This window comes from Populus euphratica, unplaced genomic scaffold (assembly GCF_000495115.2).
Source record: "Populus euphratica unplaced genomic scaffold, PopEup_1.0 scaffold6.1, whole genome shotgun sequence".
NCBI lineage: Eukaryota > Viridiplantae > Streptophyta > Magnoliopsida > Malpighiales > Salicaceae > Populus > Populus euphratica.
The window spans coordinates 995,529-1,015,364 of record NW_011499849.1 but is presented as its reverse complement, the minus strand read 5'-3'; the positions used below and the strand labels follow the sequence as shown (position 1 = coordinate 1,015,364).

The window sequence follows — 19,836 nt, the reverse complement described above, 5'->3', positions numbered from 1 at the left end:
ATTTAATACCAAACACACCTCAATTAAAAATATTTTTTTTAAATAACAACTATAAAAGTTATTATAATATCAAACATATTTTTTTGCACTTGGTTAATTAATTACGTTATTATAATATCAAACATATTTTTTTGCTTAATTATATATCTTTATTTCATATATATATATATATATATATTAAAAAATGAAAACTAATAACACACACAGTTACCACGCTCTATAATCAAATGGAATGCATTAATTTGACCCTCAGCTTTTCCGTGCCACGATCGAGATTTTTCCGGCCTTTTGCAATCAAATTCTACCACCTTCTTCTTATTTCCCATCTCTCTATCTTCCTTGGCAAGAGAGAGGTGCCAATGGCCATACCCTAGGCCAGTCATCACTTGCACTTGCAGTACAAGCAGTGAGTATTAATTAAATAATCGTGTGCTACAAGTCGTTTCCTACTAAATCTCTTGCTGGGTTAATTAATCTGATACTACGATCCACGATATCTCCTCTAGTGTCTCAAGAACCAATCAGGGAACTCAGCTCATGAACTATCAGCACACAGGACAATAGGAAGCTGGAAGCTCGTGCTAAGCGTCTACATCACCCAAGCGATCTCTTAGCGGACCAAGGCACTTCAGGTGGATACAAAAGAGCATAGCTAGTTTTCTACTCTCTGCTTTAGTACGGCAACATTTTTATTTTCTCCCCGGAGTCTTTTTGCAGATCGAAACACCCAATCATCAACAGAAGCGGTCTCCGAACTCAAAATCCCAAGATGGCTGTTTCCCATCACTATGTGGCCACTTGTCAACATCACATGCGCATGCGTGGGAGCCAACTCTCTTAAAATAATCCGAGGGTTGTCATTTTCTGTTTCCAAGAGAATTTTCCTTCATTGGTCCGCTGAAAAGTTTGTGTGTGCGTGTGCGTGTAGCAGTATTGTGTGTCCATTCAGGTTCTTTATCTCTTCCCTGCATTCAGAAGAAGAAAATTGCGTTTCAAAAATATTCAAGACAGCATTATCATACCTTTTTATTTTTATGATGAATTGGCTAAATGATAAGAAAAAAGAAGAAGAAGAAGGACCATTAGTGGAACACACACACACGAGTGGAATACACACACACACGAGTGTAATTCACCTATTTTTGCAATAATTGATTTTTTCAATTTAATTATTACATTTCGGGATACAATTATATTTCCTCTGTCTCTCTCTTTGTTGAGAGACTCGATTAAATCATGTACTATAAAATTAAAATATAACCGAAAATGTTGAATCCGAGGCTTCCCAAGAAAAAAGCCTTCTCGTCCTTGAAAAGAAAACTTGAAGGTGCAGGGTGTCGGAGCATAATGGGCCATGCAACCCCGAGTGGTGAAGTCTTGGAAGAAATCCAAGGCACTTCGAGTGGTTCTCTGCTTCCTGGGACCGAGAGTCTAGTTTCGAACTTTTACTAAAAAAATTAATCATAAATTAAAAAACTTATGTATTTATTTAATTAAATAAATTAATAATTATTTGTGTTGAAAAATATAAAAAAATATTAATATATCTATTCGGCTTATTTCATTGCACGTCAGTTGATTTTTTTCTAGCTCAAAAAAATAAATATCTAGCATTGTTATATATTTTTTGACATCGAATAGAAAATATAGCTTTAAATTTAAAATTCAATAATTAAATTTGATAAAATAAAATGAGAATTATATATAATAACAGAGACATATGGAATCTCAAATTAGTTTTTAATACAATAGAAAAATATAACAATGTTGTAAATGCATTTTATTATATCATAATTCTTTTAACTGGGAAATTTAAAGAAGCAAAACAAAATAAATCTTATAATATATGATAGATAAATTAAGAAAGAGTTGCTAATGACAATGAAATTTCAAAATAAAAAAATAATGATTTATATAACGTGATATAGATCACCTATCTAGTTTATCCTTTTCTACATGGACGAGGACGAGTTATAGATCACCTATTCATGCGTTTCAAACCAAATTTTATTGTACTCAGCTGGCACCAATGAACATATATATTTACAAAGGAAAGACGGCTAGAACATTTGACTGGGTTTGCAGAATAAGAATATATTTAGAATTGTAATAGCAGTAGTAAATTAAATATTTTTTATTTAAAAATATATTAAAATATTTTTTATTTTTTTAAAAATAGTTTTTATGTTAGTATATCAAAACAATTAGAAAACATACTTTTTTATTTTTAAAAAAATTTAAAATTTAAGAAAACATAATTTACACCATGTTTCCAAAAACTCACTTAATAGAAAGGGGTTAAAAAATAATTTTTATTTAAAATAATATTTTAATTATTTAAAATTATTTTTGATATAAAAATATTATTTTAATATATATTTTAAAAAACAATATCTTAACATTATCAAAGTCATGTAAAGAGATAAACATTGATCAATCAAACCTTTAGAAAAATTTAGCCGTTGTTGGTCAGTCCACCGTGATGACATGACTAACTGACCCGAATGTGTTTATTATATTAGATTGGTTGACTGATATTAATTGTTTGTGTGGCTAAATTATCATGTGGAGTGACAAAGCCAATCTTCTTTATATTTAAATTTATTTTCTTAATGCTAACTTTATTTTTCTTTTCATCAAGTTATAAATTTTTCTTATTTAAAGTTATATTCACTGTAGTTTTAAAATTCAGTCTATAGCTGGATTAGGATGGTGTCTAAGAAGAAACAAGAAAAAACAAAATTCCATATGATTTAATTAAAAACTCATGTTAATTTAGAAAAAATTAATAAAAAAATCTAGTTACATTTTTGTAATTATTTATTTATAATAAAAAAATAATGTTATTTTGCTTTATAAAAAACAACGGAGCTGACCTCTAGTGACTTAAACTCGAGATTCAGGTTTTAAATCAGGTGAGCTCCTAGCCGGGATTAAAAACTATGTTGTCTCCACTTCGTTTGAGGAGATACATAAAGATTGAAAGAGGGTTAATCTAGTCAATTTATAAAATCATGGGATGAGAATAACAATGGCACGAGTAGAAGTATATCCATCCTGATTTATTTTTTGGCTGCTTCAGAAGATCAAAATACCCACTTCTCATTTCCAAGGGCACCATCATCTCAAGGCCATTTTCCACAAACTGAAGCCCAATCCAGTCCATCAGAGAAAAAAGAATCCAAGCAAACTGCTTTTCAATTTCCTCACCTCCCAAAACAACAGAAAAAACCAACGGCACCAGTAATCCCGAAATGAACGAAGATCCCAACAGGGCTGAAGCCGAACGCCTCCTCGGAATCGCTGAGAAACTCTTACAATCACGAGATCTCAGCGGCACAAAAGACTTCGCAGTTTTAGCTCAGGAAACGGAACCCCTTTTGGAAGGCCCAGATCAGATCTTAGCCGTTGCTGATGTTCTTTTATCAGCTGAAAAACGCGTCAATAATCAACACGACTGGTACTCGATCTTGCAAATCAGTCAGAAAACTGACGATTCCTTCCTCATAAAAAAGCAGTATCGTCGCCTTGCATTACTCCTCCATCCAGACAAGAACAAGTACCCTTTCGCCGACCAAGCCTTCAAGCTCGTCGCTGATGCTGGGGCTGTTTTGTCTGATACTGCTAAAAAAACTTTCTACGATAATGAATTGAGTTTGTTTTCGAAGATTGATTTGTCTGCTTCTGGGAAATTACCAGTCAGGAGAAGCCAGAGAATGGTTGATGATAAAAAGGCTGAAAGTGTGAAAATTAATGTTAATAATGCGAGTAATCAACAAGAAAAAGCGAAATTGTCTTCCTTTTGGACTGCGTGTCCGTATTGTTATATTTTGTACGAGTATCCTGGGGTTTATGAGAATTGTTGTTTGAGGTGCCAAAATTGCCAGAGAGGGTTTCATGCTGTTTTAATACCCTCTCTGCCTCCTTTGGTTCCCGGGCAGGAGTGTTATTATTGCTGCTGGGGGTTCTTCCCTTTGGGATTTACACCTGGTACTGCAGGGAGTGGAGGGAAAAGTGGTGGGGTGGGTTCAGGGTTTCCTAATTGGATGCCGCCAATGTTCGGGACAGAGCAGCAGCAAGGAGGTGGTAAGGGTGGTGGCTATGTAGCGGTAAATGTGGATGATAAGAACGGTGGTGGTGTTAGTGGTAATGGTGCAGCTGCCACACCAGTGAGGGTTGGTGTGGAGAGCAGGGATAGAGAGGTGAAGGTTTCTGGTGGGAGTGCAACGGGGTTGGCTGGGAGTGCAAGGGGCGTGGCTGGGAATACAATGGGGATGCCAGGGCCAAGGAAGAGAGGAAGGCCTAGGAAGTACCCTGTGCAGGCTTAGTTTTTGAAGGCCGATGTGTAGTCAGTAAGTGCAATGTGATGGAATGGGATGTGAAAGTGTTGGTGGATGGGAGTCCTTTTGCAGCTGGCTAGGTTCTGGGATTTCACAGGTATTGTTGATGTAACCTTTTTGCTCTTAGTTTTTTTGTAGAGTTCAAATGTTATAATGCATCTGACTGGGTTGGTTGATATGTAACATTTTATGATGTGTAGCAATGTCATTTCAATAGTTTACGGATCTGTACAAGCTGTACTGCTTTTAATTAAATATTCATTTTGGAGGATCAGTCCTATGTTGAACACTTTAGGCATTTAGTACCAAAAATAAACGCAGGCATTGTAAACGAGCTTGTTGATTTGCAATGTTAAAATGTGCGAGTAAATATAGGTAAATGTTACTTGAAAGTTCAAGGTAATAGTTTTTTCCTGACATATTGCTCTCCATGTCTGCATAAGTACTTTCCCTTTTATCTTCATACCCTATAGCTACTCGCACTATTGCCACACTGCCAGTGCTTCTTTTAGCTGCCATTAACATTGGTGTTAATGTTTTGAGTTTTCTCCAGATATATGAATCGATTCACTACAGTTTTTAATCATGTTTACTAGACAAGTTCCATAGTAGCCTTACTACTGAAAGTCAATTAAAAATTGTGATCTCAGTCATCCTGCAGAAATTAGATGATCGGTTTTGTTGAACATTATGTCAATGGAGTTTTAGGGGCATGATATGCTAGATTCTTGAAGTTCGAAAGGTCTTCAGCATAATTTTGGTTCAAATGCATGTATATCATTAGAAGTCGTTTCTAGTTCCTTTCATCAGACAGCTCAATGGAATGTCGTTTAATTCAATTAATAGAAGTAGTATTGTCCTTGTCCTTGTTTCGAGGCACCAGGTTTTGTTTCTAAACTTGTTTCCGTTTATGTTGGATAAGTTCCTTTATTCTCTTCACCTGTTCACCGGGAATTGCATGCTTGTCCGCATAACCGGACAAGGCGTGTTTTTTAGGTCAATCTACTAAAATGCACGGTTCTGTGTTTTCCAAACATGATGGTTGCTTTTTTGGTAAAAACCCCAAATCTGCATTAAAAAAACAGTTGTTTTTAGTTCAAGTGGAAATATAGGCTTAAGCCAGCTGGCCAGCTTTAGTTTTTTCCTTATTTTCTTTTCTGGCTGAAGCAGTTTTTATTATCTTCATAGTCATCTCTTGTTGCTGGATCAAAGCTGAATAGAAGAAGAAAGTTGAAAATTATTGTCAACAGGCATCTAATATAAATAGCCTTTTCTGGTAGGGTAAGGTATAGAAATTCTGCAGGTGAGCGTTCTTTGGTTGATTGAGCAATTTGGCAGTGGAGGATTGAGCGGTCCTCTAGCTTCGATTCAATTGTGGCAGGCATAATTAACTGGAAATACCTCTGATTTGTAATAGGCTTAATTGATTTACATTGGCTTAGAGTTCATACGTATTTTTCCAAACAGCCACAGGACCCTGAAATCTACCGATTCTCTAGGCTTGGAGCTCTGCTCGAGCTTGGGCCTTTGATACCAAGTTTAGTGCGGGGATGGTGAAACTTGACCACGGGAGCATCCCAGGCAATTCTAAGTAACTGAATTCTACTGCAGCTGTCTCCACTTTCTCGCCATTGACCTCTAACTACTGAATCAACAATATATGTCGATTTATAGTTTTCAAAACATCAATCAGTCCGAGCTTGCGACTTTATGGAATTCGAATCTAATCCATTTCTCCACTCGGGCCTAGATTTTTTTTGGACAATGTTCATACGAGCTTTCCACATTTCAGAGTGACCTGATGGTGGGGGTTTAAGGTATCTAAACAAAATCATTTGAAGACTTCTGAACATTTGCAATAGGCACAATCAGCTCGAAATAGTCTTCAGGTTAAGTACACACGCTTATTGTGATGCTTTTTAACTTCAATAATTCGCCATTCAGCTGCATGCTATTTTCCCATTGGTGCAAATGCCAATTTCCCAGCCAATTGTTGCATACCACAGGAGGCAAGGAAAACCAGCTAGGCCTCCAATTCTCAGGCTCAATGCCTCTTTGATTGGAACTAGCATCAAATAAGCATGCATAGAAACTGACTATAATCCACCCGAGATGCTCACTGAAGCACGAGAGTCTGGTGGTTCAACCATGGTAGGATGGTAAGTTCGGTTGGTCATCACATCAATGATCAAACATGCCTGGTGGCAAAACCCTTGCCTGTAGATGAAAGAGTCGTTGATTGGTTTTTTTATCCATGTTGAGCTTCCAGAATATTACCCAATGCGAGTGAGCATATCATTTACAGGCAAGGTCCTTTAAAATTACACGGGTTGCTTGAAAACTAACAGAAGATAAAAAGAAGAGAAGCACTGGACGGTAAAAGAATGGACCTAATTTTTCCTCGCATGAAACAGGATGGGAAAGGCAAAACTAGGTGGAAATTGGTCGAAAAGTTTATGAGCATGTCCAAAACCAAAGAAAATATGAAATCCATTTTGAACAAAGTATAGCATGAAATTTCTCAAGGAAATGTAAAAACACAATCCAAGACTAATAACAGACCCGGAAAAAGAGCCTCTCAGGAAATTGCAGAGGAATTAGATAGCCTAAGACACTCACTTTGGCACCTCCTAAGGCAAATATCATTCCAGTTTGGCACCTGGTGTTGATTGACACAAACAGTTCTCGCACATGCATCAGCACAAGCATCAAGCTCAGAAACACCGCAAACGGTAACACAAGTATCAATAGTTGGGTCTTTAGATAATGCACCAACCTTCTTTAGCATCCTCTTCGAAGTGCATACCCTCTCGCAAACAAATATTTCATCGGAGCTCTTTTCACGGCCTCTGGCGCTCTTTAACCTCTGCTCATCAGCTCTTCTTTTCTTCATCCTTAATGCTTGCCCTGCAATTATAGCTGGAATTGCTGCCCCTAATAGAGACCACCATGGGTCCACCATTGCTCTTCTCTTCAACACACAAGCTCTTGGAATTTGTCACCAGGAAGATTTCCTCCTGTGTACGAACACTTGAGATATCAAATTCAAAAATAAGCAACGTCGGTATAAGATAAAATTGAAAAAAAAATCCCAATTAAGAGAAATTCGAACAGAAATGAAATTTCCAAAGGGTTCTTACGTGCTTTTCAGAAGATATATGCTGGTTGATTTATTTGACCTAATTTCCCTTGAAATAGTTTTATCCCCTTTTTTTTTATGGATGAAACATTAGTTAATAAAGATCAACCAAACAGAAATTGCCTTCCCAGTAAAGAACAGTTACTGAAGTAAAATAAAGAGAGAGATGGAGAGCTTACTGAGCTGGAAACGGTGGTGGATCCTCGAAGGACAGAGGGTTTAGTTTTAGATGGAGAAAGAGGGAGAGACGGGTTTCGAGAGAGACGAAGAGAAAAATTCAGAAAGAAGGCAATGCGCGGACTAGGGCACGTGTTTTTACATCCAACGGCTTATGATTGTTCTCGTTTTGTGGGACCATGGTTTTAGATCAGTGTTTTTCACGCGAATGTATTTTGGCGGATATAATCATAATTTCAGTACCTGAACTTTTCTAAAAGTTCCTATTTTAGTTTACTTTTTTCTTATTCTTAGTTACTAAACTCTTCAAAATCCATCAATCATTACATTTTTTAGGATGTTTAGAGTCGGCTTTTTAAAAAATTAATTCTTTTTTTATTATTCTAAATTAATTTTTTTATTTCTTAGATATAAAAATAATTTTTAAAAAAACAAAAAAATATTTTATACATTTTCAATTAAAAACCATTTTAAAAACTAATTTCTAACATTGTTTTAAACAAAAAACAAGTCTCGTGAGGGTTGCTGCTTTTCATAACAGTAGATGAATCGAGTCATTACTCAGGCTCATTTAAAAAAAACTACGTTTTTAAAATTCATTTTCAAACGAGTTTCCATGGCTCGTGAGCTTCTTTAATCATGCAAAATAAAATTAGTTGATTTAATAAAAATTTCGAATTAATTCATTAACTTGATCAACTTAGATATGAATCGGTAAAAACCTGAACCTCAACCTGTTGATTTACTTTCAAAATAATGCTGTTTTGTTTTCTATATCTACTATATAGTAACCCAGATAACAAATTTACCCAATTAAATTTCAAATGTGCTGGCGGTTAGTTAATGAAATACAGACGTAAAATTCTAGAATATAATTACATGATATTATAAATATTATTGTTGTTGTATTAATCATACTATTACATTAATTTAATCCTAAAGTCAAGCATTAGAATGAATGTGTTGGAAAAAGTGACCAATATAATCAAATTCACAATTCACAAATTTTATTTTATTTTTTTAGTTTGTGCAATTAAAATAGTATTAATCAATCAATAAAAATAAATTATAAAATTAAATAAATACATGATATAATGAATTTTTACGAAAAATCCTGATGCAAGAACATAGTCCACTCAAACTCTTCTACTAGTTCAAATAATAAAATCACAAAGTTCTACCAATTAGATTGGAAGATTCTAAACAATCAACGTCAAAAATAATGTACCAATTACTTGTATGACTTAAAAGGATTTAAGCCCCGGAGGAAAGGGTGAAAAAAAAAGATGACGTCGCAGTAATTGTTGGAAAAATCTAGTAAAATTTATTTTCTGTGCAATTCTGTTTTTTTAACAAAGTTGTTTCCGTTTATTTCTGAAAAAATAGCCCCAGCAGAAACTTATTGGCAGCTAAGTATCCTAACAAATCATGCACGCATGTTCATGCAAAAATCATAATTCCTACACATAAAATATTGTTAATTATTTTATTGACCAGGGACTGCCTTCTCTGGTTGTTTTTGTTTCATGGAAGATTCCAAATCGCCAGCGATTGACTCGAAGATCCACTATCCATATCGGCTGCTTTGTCGTTCAGGCGGAAGGTGACACACACGGGAGGAGTCCGGGAAGAGTTGGCCGAGGGCTTGGAACCCCAATCTACCTGATTTATGATAAAAGAACAGCCTCAGTAATAGCAGCGGACGTCAATCATGAACAAAGATTGTCACCAAGCCCGCTAAGATCTGACCTCCCTACAGTCAGAAAGACCTGACGAGGCCCATCTAGTGTCGAGCTCTGTGGACCCACGAGCACCCAACTGAAGGCGGAGGCAACATTTGGACCCCTTGCGAATCTCGATGATTAAAATTTCATTTCACCTAATTAGTAGTTCGTTAGATTTTATAGTTAGTTTTTTTATAAGAAAATTCAAATTATTATTTTTAAAATTAATTATTTAGAATCCCCTGACATTGTATATCATGCTGCTAATTAAAATTTTCAACAAAATTTGGATCATAGTACAAAAAAGAAAATATTTGATACCATCATGCATTTTTTAAAAATATATATTGAAATGAAATGTCAAGTAGCTATGAAGGCTAAAAATAATCAAAATTAAACTTCTATTATCAAATGAATCTATTCATATAAAATTTGATCATATTAGAAATAATTTTAAAAAATAGATAGAGGGTATTAATTTAAAATAAAATAAAAAACTAACTAGAAAATACATACAAAAGAATGAGGGTATTAATTAATGATTCTAAAGAAATAACAAGAGAGAGAAAGAAAAGTGAGCTCGCGTGCCTGGTCAACATTTGAGCCTAGGCACGTTTGAGTTCGAAAACTCAAGGCCATGCTCCTAGGCTTGCATATATTTTTTGTGCCATAAGGGACATACCTCTTTTTATTAAAAAAATCAAATAATGCATCACCTATTATCAAGTTTCGAGGCACCTCGTGTGGTTAGGAAATCAAGGTTTTTATTTTTTAACCCAAAAAATTCATTTGAACTAATTTTTAACATGAAAACATAAGAAACATCCTATAAATTTCAACAAGTCCACTGGAGGCCATTATCTAGCCAAAAATCTATTGTAAAGGCAAAAACAACTTGCATCCAAAAATAAATAAATTATAAGTTCAATCTATTTTTTATGATAATCTTAAAATTTATTATCATCAAATTTTTTTTTCATTAAATAAAATTTTTTCATATTAAATTTGATTATTTGATTATTTTGGTTGTCAAAATCACTATAATTGAAAGCGTTCTTCCTTTTTAGTTGTTTTTCAATAATATTTTCTTTTATTTTTTAAAAAATAAGGAGAAAAAAAATTCAAACCAAAATAAAAATATATAAAATTTGAAATTAGCTATATATTTTCTTTGTATTTTATAGTTTAATTTTTTTTAATTTTATCTTTCTACTACAATTTTAAATCAGGGAAAGCCTGAAATTACATTTCAAATGCTGTTTTTATAAAAATTAAATTTGTTTTATTATTATGTTTTTAGATGATTTTGATGTAATTGTATAAAAAAAATATTGAAAAAAAATATTTTAATATACTTTTAAGTAAAAAATATTGAAAAAAATAATTATTATTGTACTATCAATTACGATTATAATCTTATTTAATTAAAATCATTTGAACTAATTTTTAACATGAAAACACAAGAAACATCCTATAAATTTCAAGAAGTCCATTGGAGGCCTTTATCTAGCCAAAAATCTATTGAAAAGGCAAAGAAAACTTGCAATAAAAAAAATTATAACTTCAATCTATTTTTTATGATAATCAAAATAAAAATATATAAAATTTGGAATTAGCTATATATTTTCTTTGTATTTTATATTTTAATTTTTTTTAATTTGATCTTTCTACCACAAATTTAAATCAGGGAAAGCCTGGAATTACATTTCAAATGCTGTTTTTATAAAAAATAAATTTGTTTTGTTATTATGTTTCTAGATGATTTTGATGTAATGATATAAAAAATGATTTTGAAAAAAAAATATTTTAATATATTTTTAAATAAAAAATATTAAAAAAAATAATAGTTATTGTACTAACAATTACACCTATAATCTTATTTAATTAAACTATAAAAAAGATTAAATTAGGATTAAAAAAAATAAGAACAAAAAGAAGATTAAAAAAAATCCATCGCGTTTAATACAAATAGCGGAGGAAGCGGAAACAACCTAATTCCTTGTAGTATACTTGCCAATCAGTAATCGTAATGTATGGCGTGCCTTTCGATCATTCCTGCTCGCTTCTTTTGTGCCAGAGATCGACAGGTGATTTTGATTATTTACATTTCTTGACCGGTGAATAATGTGCCAACACAGTAACTGATGCAGAAAATTTCTTACCTTGCATTATATTTGACACTTGCCAGTGGGGGCAGCTTTTTTTAGGTCATAGACCAGCTGGGACCATCTGCAAGGGTGGTTTGTTGCTAGTAGAAACCCCATCTTGAGTAATCCTCTATTTTGCTGCTAGCTCAAAGACCTGTCCGTCTCTTCGCTTTCTCTGTTTGCCTTGCCCTCTTGCCTTCCACGGTACAGAGTAGGGAGGGCTGGCTGGGCCCTTTCTTGTGTGTAAAACATTGCATTCTCTTGAACAGTTCAGCGAGCACTCCACTCATTTGCTGTTTCGGTAGTGTTTAGCGTGTTGTGTTAGCGATTATACTTAGAATTATATTAAAATAATATTCAAAATGACATGCTACTATCTGGCACAAATGGGATTCTAATGGAAAATCAAAATTCATGACATTATACCATCTTGACACTAGAAATTCGTGACATACTACTATCCTGCTAACTACATGGTCACGAATTTTGATAGTGGAAGATAAAAGAAACGACTCCTTCCAAAAATTCTGAAGTGTTAGATTGAGCTATGGAATAATTTTATTACATTCTCATGCTGATTAAGCTGTTGTGTCCTGCAGACACAAGTGATGGCTTATAATTTGCTACCCAACAATAATGCATGCCATGTAGATGATTCATTACCGGTTGTTTGTGCTTTAGTGTTTTTTCACAAATACAAGTCAGAATAAGTTCATTAGATCACCGTTGGACAAAAGAGTGCAGACGGGGAATTGGATATATCAGACGGCAAAATATTGAAAGGAAAAAAGGCCATGATGATTAGGAGTGGCAAGCAAACAAAACCAGTCAAGGCTTGCGAGACCATGGCTGCAAATAGAGACCAGGGTCATCATGATTAGGAGTGGCCAGCAAACAAAACCAGTCAAGGCTTGCGAGACCATGGCTGCAAATAGAGACCAGGGTGACCTTTTAGGCAATATTCAAAATTCAATCACTGCACGAATAAATCGAAACAAATCGAGATTGATGATCAATAATAATCTGTCACTCTTCGTATACGAAGTTTGAGTGTTTTTTTCCTACTGTGATGTTGGAATCCAGGTTTTAACAAGAGCGCTGTTTCTCTTTTCACGTTGATAATACATTCATTTCGAGCCTTGAATCGTATAAGAGCCTGCATTCTCGTCGAAGCATAAAGATCTCCCAAACTCACAGAAGAGGCAAGTTACAGACCTCTCTCAACAGGTGAACGCAATGGCCTGTCTGTGACTATGGAGTTAAAGCTTAAGCAAGCGTCTACTTGAGGGCCCATGCGGAGGCATGCAATTGCACTGTGGATATCTCAGTTGTGTGAGCCTGGAAACACGCTGATTGCAGTGACGAACATGCTTATTGCTGTGACGCACTGTCTCCTTCAGAGTCCAAGAAATAGGAATTCCCTTGCCTTTATTGTCCGGTGATCGAGTACTGCCATCAGATGTTGACCCTTAGCTTTCTATGGCTATCAGATTGTTGTGGGGGTCCACCCAACACACTCACATGCACATTTTACAGACTGTCTGACCTTTGATTTCTTCCATTTGATCAATGTGTCTTTTGTGATCCTGACAAAGCTCAATAAAAATTTTGAAAAAATAACCTCCGCAGAAAAATATTTAAAATATAACAAAGTTTAAACATGACTGTAATTTTTAATAATCGCAGAAAAATATTTAAAATATAACAAAGTTTAAACATGACTGTAATTTTTAATAGAGATTAAAAACAATTGTTGCAAGCTGGCCCGGACACCCACGTTAATCTAAAAAAAAAAAAACAATTGTCATTAAAAATAACAGTTATTTTACAAGTTATTTCTTAATTAAATGAATTAATTGTTATATAATTCAATTTAAATTTCCATGAAGATCCAATAATAAAAAAATAAAATTCAAGTTTCATGGCCAAGAAAAAATAGGTCATCAGGTATATCAAAACTCTATTTTTAAAATACATAACATCATAAGAAAAATTTCAACAAAATAATTTTAATTACATGTTAAAAAGATTACCAACCATAATCATAAATTGTTAGAATTTTGTTTAAGGTTAATTTATAGTTAATTATGATATTATTTAATTTTTAAAATGTAGTTATAATTATCTCATTAATATTTTTCTAATGATATCAAGTATGCCAAAAACATATCTCCAGTATGTTATTAGTAATCCATTTTTTCTTTCTAATTTTTTCTTTTTACTTTCCTTTTTTTGCCATATCATTTTATTTTTTAATTATTTGATCTTAAATCTTATCTTTTAGCTATGATATATTTTTAAAATTTTGAGTTGACTTTTGGTAGTGTTAATTATCTAAAAAGTAAACATTATTGCACCATTATGGATATAATTGATATTAAAAAATACATTCCAATCATTATCTCCAATAATAATAGTTATATTGAAAGGCATGATTATGTTCAAAATGTATTATTTTCTAAATATTTTTTCAACTTATATTATTTTATAAAAATCTTTAACAAACTGTATTATTTTTTAAAAAGAATTCTTGATCAAGTGATATTTGTCCAGCCATAACATGTATGAAGGACTTGTTTGAAAATATGGTTGAGATTGCTTTTTAAATAACTTTTCATGTTAAAATATATACTAATGATATTTTTTTATTTTTTTAAAAATATTTTTGATATCAATACATTAAAATAATTTAAAAATACTAAAAATATATTAATTTAAAATTAATAAAAAATAAAAAAATTAAATTTTTTTAAAATATTTTTAAAACATATAAACAATTTCAATATTGATGGGTGAACCGGTAAGCAATATTTCATTTTGGCTCTTGTCATTTAAAATTTCTCACTGACTGCTTTGATGTTTCTAAAATGCTTCGATGTGACCCATCGATACTTAAAGATCTAATTAAATCTAACAGAGTTCCCCTTTCCCCCGTCTTTTTTTTTACCTCCTTCCAACTTTATTTCTTTGTTTTCCCATTCCTGTACCTGGATGATTGCATCTATTTATGTGTTATATTTTAACTTTACTTGTATTTTATCACGTGTACATTGTCTCTGGAAGTGTTCTGTCTGTGAATTAAATGTTATTTTCCGAAGAAAAAAAGTATAATTTGTTGTTGGGACAAAATTGAAAGGACAAGGAAAAAACACGTGGAAAATTATAGTTTGATTCAAAAAGTTTCAAGTTTTTACATTTTCTACCCATCATTTGAGTATTTTATATTTAGATCCTATATTTTATTTTATTTGTATATTGGTCATTGTATATTGAGAAGGAGGAGAGACAAACATAAAAGACCCCGGAAGGGAAGAGAAAATATTTAAGCATTCACACTCAAGCGATGAAAAAAATTATTTTTTATGCCAGGTTTCATCTTGAACAGTGAAGATGTTAGCCTCTTCTTGTATTACCTTTTTTTTTCTTAATCAGAAATTGTATGAATAAAATAATATTTAAAATATTATCCAGCTTTTTATAATTTTCAAATGGAATCATATTTTTTTTATAGTACTATTAAAAATTACTTTGTAAATTATTATTTATGAATATAATATGCAAAATTTGTAAAAACAAAATATGCTCATGAATATTCATGGAGATTAAATATTTGTGTTGTTATTTTTTTGCCTTGAAATTCTTACATGATGCTTTATATCAATTATTCTTTTATTTTTTATTTTATTCTGTATAAATTATCTTCTCGAGTCATGATTTTTTTATTGAATTTTTTTTTTATTCATGGTAATTCTCACTACCTCCTTCCAACTTTATTTCTTTGTTTTCCCATTCCTGTACCTGGATGATTGCATCTATTTATGTGTTATATTTTAACTTTACTTGTATTTTATCACGTGTACATTGTCTCTGGAAGTGTTCTGTCTGTGAATTAAATGTTATTTTCCGAAGAAAAAAAGTATAATTTGTTGTTGGGACAAAATTGAAAGGACAAGGAAAAAACACGTGGAAAATTATAGTTTGATTCAAAAAGTTTCAAGTTTTTACATTTTCTACCCATCATTTGAGTATTTTATATTTAGATCCTATATTTTATTTTATTTGTATATTGGTCATTGTATATTGAGAAGGAGGAGAGACAAACATAAAAGACCCCGGAAGGGAAGAGAAAATATTTAAGCATTCACACTCAAGCGATGAAAAAAATTATTTTTTATGCCAGGTTTCATCTTGAACAGTGAAGATGTTAGCCTCTTCTTGTATTACCTTTTTTTTTCTTAATCAGAAATTGTATGAATAAAATAATATTTAAAATATTATCCAGCTTTTTATAATTTTCAAATGGAATCATATTTTTTTTATAGTACTATTAAAAATTACTTTGTAAATTATTATTTATGAATATAATATGCAAAATTTGTAAAAACAAAATATGCTCATGAATATTCATGGAGATTAAATATTTGTGTTGTTATTTTTTTACCTTGAAATTCTTACATGATGTTTTATATCAATTATTTTTTTATTTTTTATTTTATTGTGTATAAATTATCTTATCGAGTCATGATTTTTTTATTGAGTTTTTTTTTATTCATGGTAATTCTCATTATATGTTTTTTAAAGTTTAATTGATGTATCACCTGTTTATCTCTAAAATTCAGCCATTATGGTGGTATAAAAAACAGGGTTTTCTGTTTTTTTATTAAAAAACTTATTTTTAACCTATTTTTAGCTCAAAACATTTAGGAAATACCTTTAGAAACTTTGTTAAACCAACTCATGACCATAAAAAGCATAGAAAACTATTCTAAAACCTGAAATTCACCCAAAATAAGAAAACCTTTCAAGCTCATATTTGATTTTTTAGATGTTCTTGAGATAAAAAAAAAAACACTTATTATAGTGAATTATATAACTCAAATATCTCCCACAAGATGTGTTAAGACTATATATGAGAGGAAAACCAAGACATAAAAAGAGAAGAAAAACACTAGAAACAAAGTAAGGAAAAGTGTTTGAAAATCTGAAAAACATTGTATGAAACTTTTTCTTCACTTCTTCTTTTTATAGTGAATTCTGGAGGCTAAAAAGTCAAAGAACTAATACATAATTAATTTTCACCATAAATAAATAATTAAAATTTAAACGTAATAATCATAAATTTAAATTTTTAAGTTGGAAAAAACTGTTCATATTCGCATAAAAAGGCCTCTAAAAAAAACTGTTAACATTTATGGATTGGATTTCACAGAACAACATGTCAGAAGAAATAATTCTTTATAAACCAAACCTAGGTTCAAATCTCAATTGATAAAAAATAATATTTTATGTTCTAAAATATTATTGCGCAATGCAATCAAATCTAGATTCTAATATAAAACTCGAGCCAAGCCATGTCAATTAGTATGTATGTAGGTTTGAGCTCACAATCCATTTTGCTTGTGATTTCTCCCCTCTATAATTCTAGGTTTCTTTGAGCTCAATCTCAACCTTTTAATTTTTCATCTTGTAAATAACAAGAAAGTTTTGTTTATTTTTTAAATTTGATAAAAAAATTTAAATAGTTTTAATTTTCATCAAAACATATCAGTCAAAAGTTTCTGGAGATCGATTTATTATTAATCTATAATTTATTTAACTCATGCTAATATTTTATGTTAAAAGACATACATTGAAAATTAAATTTTAACAAAGTTTTTTCCAAAAAATAATTGGATTCCAATTCCAATTTGACATGAATATATCAATTAATCAGGTTCTTGAAATAAATTTTCAACTTCATTCAAATCCATTATAAAATATGATAATTCAGCGATAACATAAAACAAATATATAATAATTTAATCAACAAGATAGTATTATTTTATTATTTTCTCCAAACAAAACAAAAGTAAACAATAGGCGCATATCTTATTGTAATTTCAACTTTAAAAATATATAAATTCACTCTAAAACTATTTAAAATATAAATTTATTTTATATTTTTATATTTATTTCTTGGAATCAAAGACATTTTATTTTCCTGTATCTATTTTGTTTATATATTAAAATACCATGCAAACGCAACTCAAAGGATGGTGCGTGGAGATAAACTGCCTCTTTAAAAGTGGTTCTGCATTTGGTCGAAAATCACAGCCACAAAATTGCATTCCATCGTGAATATCTTCCTATATATATATATATATATATATATCGCTGTTGTATTTACAGAGAAACATCATAGGAGTGTAAACGAATAATAAACAGCCAATGATGACAATGATCGCACCAGTGGAGGAATATGTAGATTTACACAAAAGCGTGGTAATATGAACAGAGATGTTAGCTCCGGTAGGAGGTGGTGTCGAGGGGGTGTGAAAGAGAACGAAAAGTTTTTGAGTGCCAGAGAGGCTGTCGGGTCATTATCGCTCCTGTCGCTCTTCATTCACTTACAAATTTAAGCTAAAAAAAAAAAAAAGCCTGTCGGCGCCGCCGTATATACAGCAGATGCTTGGGCCTTGAAATTGATTAACGTATATACAGCAGATGCTTGGGCCTTGAAATTGATTAACGTATATACAGCAGATGCTTGGGCCTTGAATGTGCCACGTTTCGCCCTCATAACCCGCCAGCCTTGAATGCTTTAGTCTACAGTGTTAAATTGAGTCCAGCTTGGTTAGTTTATTCGAAAAATGAAACAACTGAGTTTGAAATCAACCAAAAAAAAAGAAAAAACATCTAACCAAACTTAGATTGATTCGATCGAAGTTCTTAATAATTTATTTTATCTAGTTATACTTGACAAGATCAAATTAGTTTTTAATAAATAAAAAATATTATTTTAATAAAAATAATTCATCTTTATTAATTTAGTAATTAATGGTGCTGATTTGATTTTTTAAATATATTTTTAAATTAATTTTAAAATTAGATTTTCGTAATTTTATTTAGACTGAATTTTTTTATGTAAAATTATTTTTTTTATAAATTATTTTTTATTTTTTCTGTATATTTTTATTATTGAATTTTTTTAATAAAAAATACTTTCCAGTTAAATAAAAACTTATTTGTTTTTTTATAAAAAAAATTCTTTAATTTTAGGCTAATTTTTTTTAAAATTTACAAAAAATTCAAAAATATATTATTATTTATTTATCATATTAAATTTAATAATTAATCTTTTGATTAGATATATATATATATATTATTTTTTTACTTGTTTTCAATTTTATTTATTAGAATTTTATTTTTATATCAACTTTGATTATCATTTTTTTATTTATCAAATTGGTTTGTTTTTTTTTTATTTAAAATTTTTTATAAAATTACAATTTTTTTCAATCTCGTTCTTTTCAACTTTATTAACTATAATTTTTAATTTTTATTTTATTTGATATGTTTTATAAAATTAGAAGTTTTTTATTTATTTTTTTATCTACTAAATTTAATCCTTATTTTTTACTAAAAATTTAAAACATAAAAATTTATTTTTCATGATCCAACAAATAAATGAAGCTTTAGGTCTTATTTTTTTATGGTTGCAAAGTGTTTTTACAAAAAAAATTAAGAATTTTTTTGTTTTAATGTATATTTTTTAAATATATTTTAAATAACAACTATACCCCCGGATGACAAGAAAGATGCCATTTATGTAACGAAAAGAACAGCGAAAACGAAAGAACGATCACTGTGCTAGTGATTAGCAACGGTGGACCACTTTCTCATATGGGCAATGTTAGGTATGCATGCTAGGTCAAGTACAATTTGGGTGGGCTTTGGTGGAAAAGGTTAATTTAAAGAACATGACGGATAAATAATAACTCCGTAAAGTTTGGTTGGTGGAAAATTCCAAGTTCCATGTACGGTTACATTGCGGTTTAAGCTTGGATCCAATGGTATTGACCAAAGAACGAAAAAAAAAAAAAGGAATTGCGAAATGGATTATTATAAATTTAATGTTTTCAACAATAGCAATAAGAAATTATAGAGTGTATTCATTTTTGTATTTTAAACATAAATTCACCATAAATTTTATTTTCATGAAATAGTAAAAGAGTATAATTTCATATGCATTCAATTATAAACAAAAACAGTGCGGTATTGTTTGTTATTGAAGTATCAATTACTTTGTTAAAATATTATTTTTAATTAAAAATATTTAAAAAATTAATTTTCATTCTCAAACTTTTTTTCTGCTTAATTGCTCCTTTTTAAGCTAAAATTAATATTCAACTATTTTTTTCTTTTTAAAAAAGAAAGGGTTGAATTGAAATATAAACAACCAGAGTAAAAAAAAGGCGGTTAAAATATATAGCAACTTTTAATTTCAAATAAAAATTTCATTTTAATTAATACATGATTGGTCCCCTTGA

General features: G+C 30.8%; 2 protein-coding genes and 1 long non-coding RNA gene across 9 annotated transcripts; 2 read left to right on the top strand and 1 right to left on the bottom strand.

Annotated features, from left to right (window-relative positions):
* Window positions 1-269: 269 nt before the first annotated feature.
* Window positions 270-1,019, top strand: LOC105120437 (uncharacterized). The gene is made up of 2 exons (XR_841331.1): window positions 270-632; window positions 718-1,019. It is a non-coding gene; the product is annotated as an uncharacterized LOC105120437 (long non-coding RNA).
* A 1,963-nt stretch (window positions 1,020-2,982) lies between these two features.
* LOC105120434 (uncharacterized) lies at window positions 2,983-6,897 on the top strand. 4 transcript variants are annotated; one of them, XM_011018622.1, is made up of 2 exons: window positions 2,983-4,175; window positions 4,275-4,759. In XM_011018622.1, the coding sequence occupies exons 1-2, from the start codon at window positions 3,255-3,257 to the stop codon at window positions 4,326-4,328; spliced, it is 975 nt and encodes a 324-aa protein (XP_011016924.1). In that variant the 5' UTR covers window positions 2,983-3,254; the 3' UTR covers window positions 4,329-4,759. The 4 variants fall into 4 exon arrangements, with proteins under 4 accessions (XP_011016924.1, XP_011016923.1, XP_011016922.1 ...); XM_011018621.1 differs by adding an exon at window positions 5,808-6,897 and having other exon boundaries at window positions 2,988-4,437; XM_011018620.1 differs by adding an exon at window positions 5,621-5,792 and having other exon boundaries at window positions 2,988-4,437.
* Window positions 6,776-7,784, bottom strand: LOC105120435 (thionin-like protein). Of its 4 annotated transcripts, XM_011018625.1 has the most exons (3): window positions 7,659-7,784; window positions 7,480-7,483; window positions 6,776-7,374 (listed from the first exon to the last, which is right to left on the bottom strand). In XM_011018625.1, the coding sequence occupies exon 3, from the start codon at window positions 7,300-7,302 to the stop codon at window positions 6,919-6,921; it is 384 nt and encodes a 127-aa protein (XP_011016927.1). In that variant the 5' UTR covers window positions 7,303-7,374; window positions 7,480-7,483; window positions 7,659-7,784; the 3' UTR covers window positions 6,776-6,918. The 4 variants fall into 4 exon arrangements, with proteins under 4 accessions (XP_011016927.1, XP_011016926.1, XP_011016928.1 ...); XM_011018624.1 differs by lacking the exon at window positions 7,480-7,483 and having other exon boundaries at window positions 6,776-7,370; XM_011018626.1 differs by lacking the exon at window positions 7,480-7,483 and having other exon boundaries at window positions 6,776-7,370; window positions 7,664-7,784.
* Between the last annotated feature and the right edge of the window lie 12,052 nt (window positions 7,785-19,836).